This window comes from Anarhichas minor, unplaced genomic scaffold, assembly GCF_050575085.1.
Source record: "Anarhichas minor isolate MPS153535 unplaced genomic scaffold, ASM5057508v1 ptg000058l, whole genome shotgun sequence".
In the NCBI taxonomy this organism is placed as follows: domain Eukaryota; kingdom Metazoa; phylum Chordata; class Actinopteri; order Perciformes; family Anarhichadidae; genus Anarhichas; species Anarhichas minor.
Genome location: NW_027466504.1, coordinates 7,134,399 through 7,141,422, shown reverse-complemented (window position 1 = coordinate 7,141,422; position 7,024 = coordinate 7,134,399). Strand labels below are relative to the sequence as shown.

The window sequence follows — 7,024 nt, the reverse complement described above, 5'->3', positions numbered from 1 at the left end:
ATCAGCACCAAAATATACTCACGGTACAAGTACTCGTGCACAATAATATGTATGGTGTCTTATTAATTATTGATGCATTAATGTGTTCATCACTTCAATGTTTTAAAGTGGAGCTCATTTAATTGACTCTTAATTTATTCATTTATTTATTATCATTTATTCATTGTTTATAATAATTATCTGAATTTGTAGAGAAACTAAAGTATGTGTTTATCATCAAATGTCTGGCAAATTATATCAGAAAAATAATATATATACGTATATGATATAGATTGTTTCCTCTTATGGGCCAAAGCAACAGAAGCAAGTGGGTGAGAAAAATCTTAGCAGATCCAAATGGATACCATCACTGAAGACCACTTTAGATGTGGATTCACAAATCGTGACATTTGTATTTGTTTTGGAGGAATCACATGAGATTCCCTAGAGAGAAAGCTACAAAAGAACCAACTTTGGCGGAGACAAAATAAGGCAGATGAAGCTGAGGTAGCATCCTTCAATTGATGCTGCGGGAATGGGGTAGAGCTGCGTGGGTACGACAAATTAAAGCCTTATGGAACATGTATCAGTGGTTGCATAGATGGCTCCTCGAGAAAAATTATATAGCTAGAAGCATACAAAATTCAACAATGACCCTCGTATTATTGCAGGATATCTGCAAAAAAATCAGGTTAGATCACGGTACTAAGAATACCCAGCTTGCAATAATGCAAAACAAAAATAACTCTCCACTCACTTTTAAATCACTTTAAGAATGACTGTACTGTACTGTAAAAGGAGCTGTTGTTGTCACAGCTCTGTCACTTCTTTCCACCTTTCACTCACCTAATTAGTTCATTCAGGGCACCTGCCAGTCACACTCACCTCATCAGCTCATCACTCTCACCTGCTCACTCTACCTCTTCACTATTTAAACCCCTGCCTCAGACACACTCACTGCCAGATCGTTCTTTGCATTCATGCTCAACTTTCCCGCACTCTCCCTTGGACTGATTCCCTGTTGCCGACCCTGCCTGTCCCGGACTACCTCGCCTTGCCTCTGCCCTGGTAACTTACTCAGCCCTTCTGTCCTTGACCACGAGAAATCTGTTGGATTCTTCCAGAGAATCTTCTGCCTGTCGTGTGATGCAAATAAAAGAACTCAACTCATACCAGTCTTGGTGTTGTCGTACTGCTCCTGGGTCCTAACTACACCCGTTACAGTTGTTGATACTTTTAAAAAGTTTGAAGAACTTTCTTCTGGAACGTATGCGCTGAATAAAGCACAGTGTCATTGTGTTTGTATTTGCCTTTTACGGTGGTGCTGATACTTAAGACATCAGCTTTGTAGTGAACAAAATGTGTGTGCGTGTAGTTGTCAATTCAGGGTTATGTAGATTAAGTGTTACATCCATCCCCATTCCTGTCAGCCATGTATAGCTAGCTGTAGCAGCATGGTGGTTTGAAATAAGCAGAGATGAAAAGTGTCACATTTTACCTCAGTGATTATTCTCTAATCTTAAACAATTTTAACTGAAGAAACATTCATGAAACACTTACTGTATCTTCTGAATTCTGTAGTCTTGCTCAGATTGAGAATATAGACTTACACTTCAGAGTTCATTGTGTCAGTTTTATTTTTGATCGACACATAAAAAGACAAGTTTCTGCAATGGTTCTCCTTAAAGAACTGATTTCGTCATTGAAGTGTTCAAACACTAAATTTCATGGTCAATAGATGGGTGTGATTAGGGTTTTATTACCATCTTTTAATTTATTAATGTATTTATTTTTTTACTAAAGGTTTGTGTTTTGCATTTTTGGTCAAATTAGGGATGTTGCAAACCTCTTGGACCCAGGGCGCCCCACTCAGGTCCATTTCTAAAAGTTATCAAAGAATAACTTCAGTGTTGAGTAGGTTTAGAGAATTTAGTGAAGACGGAAGATATCTCTAGAATTGGCCAAATACAGCACAAGCATGTGGGTGGATGTGGGTCTTGCCGAATTCACAGATTCTGCATTTCAAACAGAGGGTACATATAGAAAGCTTTGACACAATGTGATGTATTGGCCACATGGTGGTGCTATCCCCACAAAAGAACTACAGCCACTTCTGGAAGTACATTAATTTCCTTCACATTTTCATTGTGGAAGTGAAGCGTAAGATTGGCATGGTTTACTGAAAAAAAATATTGAATTGCATTTTCTGTATTTCATGGAATTGGATTTTTGGCTTCAGATGAAAATGGCAGCTAGATAGACCTTTTAATGTGTAACTTGAACTGTCAAAGTGCAAGGGATGTGTCCCTTGTGTGAAGCCCATGATTATGTGCTTTGATGTATAAAATCTATAGTGATAAAGAAAAGCAAATAAGGAACTCTGTGCACTATGTACCAACATTTACAAACTTCTGAAACTCAACAAAGGACGACATTAGAGATGTAAACATCAAATGTTGGCATTTTATTGATCAGTGAACACTCCGGTGGAATATTCATACAGCTCAACTCTGACAGAACAGGTTAGGAGAAAAGCATTCAGTTGTAGAAAAGATGTGCAGTGATAATACTGTTTTCTTTTGACCATCAGTAGTTAATCACCAGAAGGAGTGAAAGCTGCGAGTTAGAAGAACATGTTCAGAAATGGTTTGTAGGAGGTTCAGCTAGAAACAGACGCTCGATTCATCTTCTGTGTGGCATCTCGTATCTTTTAGTCCGTTCACACCAAGACAACCCGTAGACCATTGTAAAGCATGTCGACTTCCCCGCCGGGGCAGAGGCGATGGGACCATGTGGAGCTTTCTAGAAGCACTTGCGGTGGACAATGGAGGGGCCGGACTCGTCGTACTCTTGTTTGCTGATCCACATCTGCTGGAAGGTGGAGAGGGAGGCCAGGATGGAGCTACCGATCCAGACGGAGTACTTCCTCTCTGGGGGAGCGATGATCTGGAAGTGAGGAGAGACAAACCGGTAAGATGTGAAGCTCAACAGGTTTTATTTAAGTTTACTGCCACTTTACCTTCAAATAGACACAAGGACAAGGATTAAACATCAGTTTTATCAACATCCACAACATGTTTGAGCTTTATGCAATGAATTAAACCAAATGTTGTCCGTTCTCTGTACATTACAGATCAGAGTCTCTAGAAAACTATTGACCAAGTTTATCAACTGGGGCAGTAGAACCGCTTTAAGTTAGACCTCCATCAGAATGAAGGGGTAAACTTAAGAAGTTTGATCAAAAATGATTTGAGTCATCTGTATAAAAAAAAAGAAACTATACCTTGATTTTCATGGTGGGTGGGGCCAGGGCGGTGATCTCCTTCTGCATGCGGTCGGCGATGCCGGGGTACATGGTGGTGCCACCGGACAGCACGGTGTTGGCGTACAGGTCCTTACGGATGTCCACGTCGCACTTCATAATGCTGTCGTAGGTCGTTTCGTGGATGCCACATGACTCCATTCCTGAACACACAGATGCAACCAGTTAATTTATTGTTTGTATGCAATTGTTTTCCGGCTCATACTGGACCAGAATCCTCTCTGAAGCAACGAACACCACTATGACGACACCTGTGCTCAGAAACTCAAGATCTTTCATAGAGCGATTGTCTTTATTCCGTTACGTCTTTAGACTGAGCCGACAGAGATTTGACTGGTGTTTGATGGATCTTGATCCTTTACAGAATTTGCCTCAATAAAAAAGGCAAATAAAAGCTAGATCATCCCCGTGGATTGCCCAAGGACTCAAAGAAGCAATATCAGAGAGAGATGAGACTAGACTAGACTGCTTTCTGATATTATGCATTTTTAAAAAACAGTTTGTGGTGAAGCAATGATTTTCTCCAGTGACAGTCGGTGTCAAGAGTCGTTACCCACCAAGGAATGAAGGCTGGAGCAGCGCCTCGGGGCAGCGGAACCTCTCATTGCCGATGGTGATGACCTGTCCGTCAGGAAGCTCGTAGCTCTTCTCCAGGGAGGAAGAGGCGGAAGCAGTCTGCATCTCCTGCTCGAAGTCCAGAGCCACGTAGCACAGCTTCTCCTTAATGTCTCGCACGATCTCACGCTCAGCTGGAATTCAAAAGTGGAATATCTTTGGTTACAAAATGGACAACAATTCAAATCAGAAAGTAGAAAAACCAGCAGACATTCAGGAGCTTCAATTCTTCTGAGGTCACACTTTGTTTTTAAGTTGGTGAGAAGCTCCAGGTTAGAAGTTGGGCCTATACCGCTGGCTTTAGGAGGTGAAACTCGTACCAGTGGTGGTGAAGCTGTAGCCTCTCTCAGTGAGGATCTTCATCAGATAGTCGGTCAGATCTCTGCCAGCCAGATCCAGACGGAGGATGGCGTGAGGAAGAGCGTAACCCTCGTAGATTGGCACAGTGTGGCTGACGCCGTCACCAGAGTCCATCACAATACCTGCAAGAGAGAAAACACCCGGTTACAGAAAGTTCAGAAAAAACCCAACGTCTTAGGTACTTGTGATACAAGTCCATTTGTTGAGCAGGAAGTCTTTCAATTCAATATTAAATGCTGTTCCAGTTTAGAGAAATGTTTTCAGTCATAAGTCAGTCATGAGTTCTCACCTGTGGTACGACCAGAGGCGTACAGCGACAGGACGGCCTGGATGGCCACATACATGGCCGGACAGTTGAAGGTCTCGAACATGATCTGTACCAAAGAGAGAAAGAAAACAAGTGTCACTAGCCGTGTTTGTATTCACATTTTAATGCACTGGTGTATGGAAACTGCAAAATCCAATAAAACTTCCTCAATGGCGAAGAAACGCTCACTTGAGGTGTTTTTTTTGGTCTTTGTAGAAAAAGAGTTGATGTGCTAAATAGCTCATGGAAACAGATGCCGAATTAATTCTGGCTTAGAGGACATTTAACTCGCATGACCGATCGGCCGTTTCTGCTGTCGGCATCTTCTCTGATATTCCTATAATATGCTAATGCTAGTCTTCATCTCCAGACGACAACAAAGATGGCCAATACTAGCTGACATGAAAGAACAAGTTGAACGTACAGTCCTCTCCGTTTTTGTATCGCAGACTTTGCTTCTGGTTCACAACCTCTACCGTATATAGGCAGATTACAGTTGTGTTTAACCTATAGCGCCTACGTCTGACCAAACTACATTTTAGTATAGTTTATTTAAATGCTCCTAATTCCAATTTCTTCTTTGCGACATTTCAATAGTTTGCCTAAAAAGGCAACTGAATGGAAACGTGTCTACTGTGGAAGTAATGACAACTGAAGACCAAACTAAACTTGCTGAAGCTCAAGTTTCCTATTCTGAGCAAAGCGTGAACACACCTGTGTCATCTTCTCCCTGTTGGCTTTGGGGTTGAGTGGAGCTTCGGTCAACAGGACCAGATGCTCCTCAGGTGCAACACGGAGCTCGTTGTAGAAGGTGTGATGCCAGATCTGCAGGACGGGACAGATGGTTAGTTTGACACCTGAATGTTCAGGTGAAGAATTTAAATACATGTGGACAAGTCAGGTGTGTCTGGTGGCAGCCTTTTATAACCTTGAGCTTTAAGTTTTGAAATCCTTAACTAAACTATGACCCGTCTTAACCAGATGATCTGAGCTCCAGGTCTGTAAACTCATGAGTGTAAACAGGAGGTGGAGGTCTTTACCTTCTCCATGTCGTCCCAGTTGGTGACGATGCCGTGCTCGATGGGGTACTTCAGGGTCAGGATGCCTCTCTTGTCGTCTCCCACGTAGCTGTCCTTCTGTCCCATCCCCACCATCACACCCTGCACACAAACACACCTTTACCATCACGCGTTCACTGCATTTACCTGCCGGGGAGATTTTAATAGTCTTTATCAAATAGTACCTGATGTCTGGGGCGACCGACGATGGAGGGAAAGACGGCATGGGGGGCGTCGTCACCGGCGAAACCGGCTTTGCACATGCCGGAGCCATTGTCGACAACCAGGGCAGCAAAAGTGTTTGCACACAAAGGGGGCAGCAGTTTGGGAGAGGAGCAGGAGTTGGTGGTGAAGATGGAGGTGGAGGACGGGGGAGGAAGAATAAGGGGATGAGGATGCAGATGAGGAGTCACCGCCGCTGTTCAGGGCGAAGACACTGGAAACGGCCACATCCACGATGCCTTGACATAGCTCCGGATACAGTTTCCTGGAGGGGGAAGGTTGACCGATTTAATATCTAGCAGAGGAACATAACTGTCATGGCATGTTTGCATTGAATAGCGTCAAGTTCACCGACGAGTCAAAGTTCCAAAAATAAAAGTTCAGTAAGGTGCAAAATTCTACTGTTTATCTTTGAAATGATGATAATGCTTTCAAAGCTTTCCTATTTCTGAAAACAACAAACATACACACATTTTTTACATAACAAGGGAAATGGATTCAAAGCTTGTTTTCTCCATATTGTAAACGGAGGCCAAGAGAAGTCTAAATGCAGACTGCAGGTATAGATGTGAATAGGAGACAGAGAACAAGGCTGTAAGACTCCTGGACGGGGGGAAAAAAACAGTAACAAATAGAAGTGAAAGCCAAATGTCCTCGTACAAAAACGTTGTCTCGTCTAATCTGTCGTGTTTATATCCAGTTAGCTATAAGAGCAATACGTCATTGACTTATTAACTAACTTCAACGAGAACATGTTATTTACGTTCACTGTCAACTAAGACAGATTTGAGTTGACAACTCAGTCAGCATTTTTTTCAGTAGTAGAGTTTGAAGACGTACACAAATATACTAGTTTTTGTGTTTGGATACAGTATGAGACTGGAAAGAAAACATGTATTTCATGTTTCAATGCGATAGCTTAGCAATGCTTTCTATTACCTGGGATCCAACGATAAAAACAGCAGCAAAAACAAAAATGACCTACTTTATGATCTGCTTGATCTGAGGTAATATGGCGGCCTCCAGGGTGACGTGAGTGTTCAGCAGGTACAGCCTGAACTCATCAAAGAACATCTCGTTGCCCTCCTCGTATCGTCCGTAGTTGTGGGAGTGCTCCTTCTGGATGCAGTGGTTCGTCAGGTGGCTGGTCATGTCCTGGAG

General features: G+C 42.6%; 1 protein-coding gene across 1 annotated transcript; it reads right to left on the bottom strand.

Moving 5' to 3' along the window:
- Positions 1-2,422: 2,422 nt before the first annotated feature.
- Positions 2,423-6,053, bottom strand: LOC142932636 (actin, muscle-type A2). Its single transcript, XM_076076615.1, has 8 exons — positions 5,827-6,053; positions 5,624-5,743; positions 5,298-5,408; positions 4,566-4,650; positions 4,237-4,398; positions 3,859-4,050; positions 3,263-3,444; positions 2,423-2,925 (listed from the first exon to the last, which is right to left on the bottom strand). Exons 1-8 carry the CDS (start codon positions 5,902-5,904, stop codon positions 2,782-2,784), a joined length of 1,074 nt encoding a protein of 357 aa, XP_075932730.1. The 5' UTR covers positions 5,905-6,053; the 3' UTR covers positions 2,423-2,781.
- Between the last annotated feature and the right edge of the window lie 971 nt (positions 6,054-7,024).

Bases quoted from the DNA above. Each gene is read 5' to 3' on its own strand.
- LOC142932636 (XM_076076615.1), bottom strand. From the start codon at position 5,904: ATGTGCAAAGCCGGTTTCGCCGGTGACGACGCCCCCCATGCCGTCTTT. The intron at 4,051-4,236 runs GTACGAGTTTCA...TTTGAATTCCAG, and splicing joins CTACAGCTTCACCACCACTG to CTGAGCGTGAGATCGTGCGA. The intron at 3,445-3,858 runs GTGGGTAACGAC...CTGTGTGTTCAG, and splicing joins GCTCCAGCCTTCATTCCTTG to GAATGGAGTCATGTGGCATC.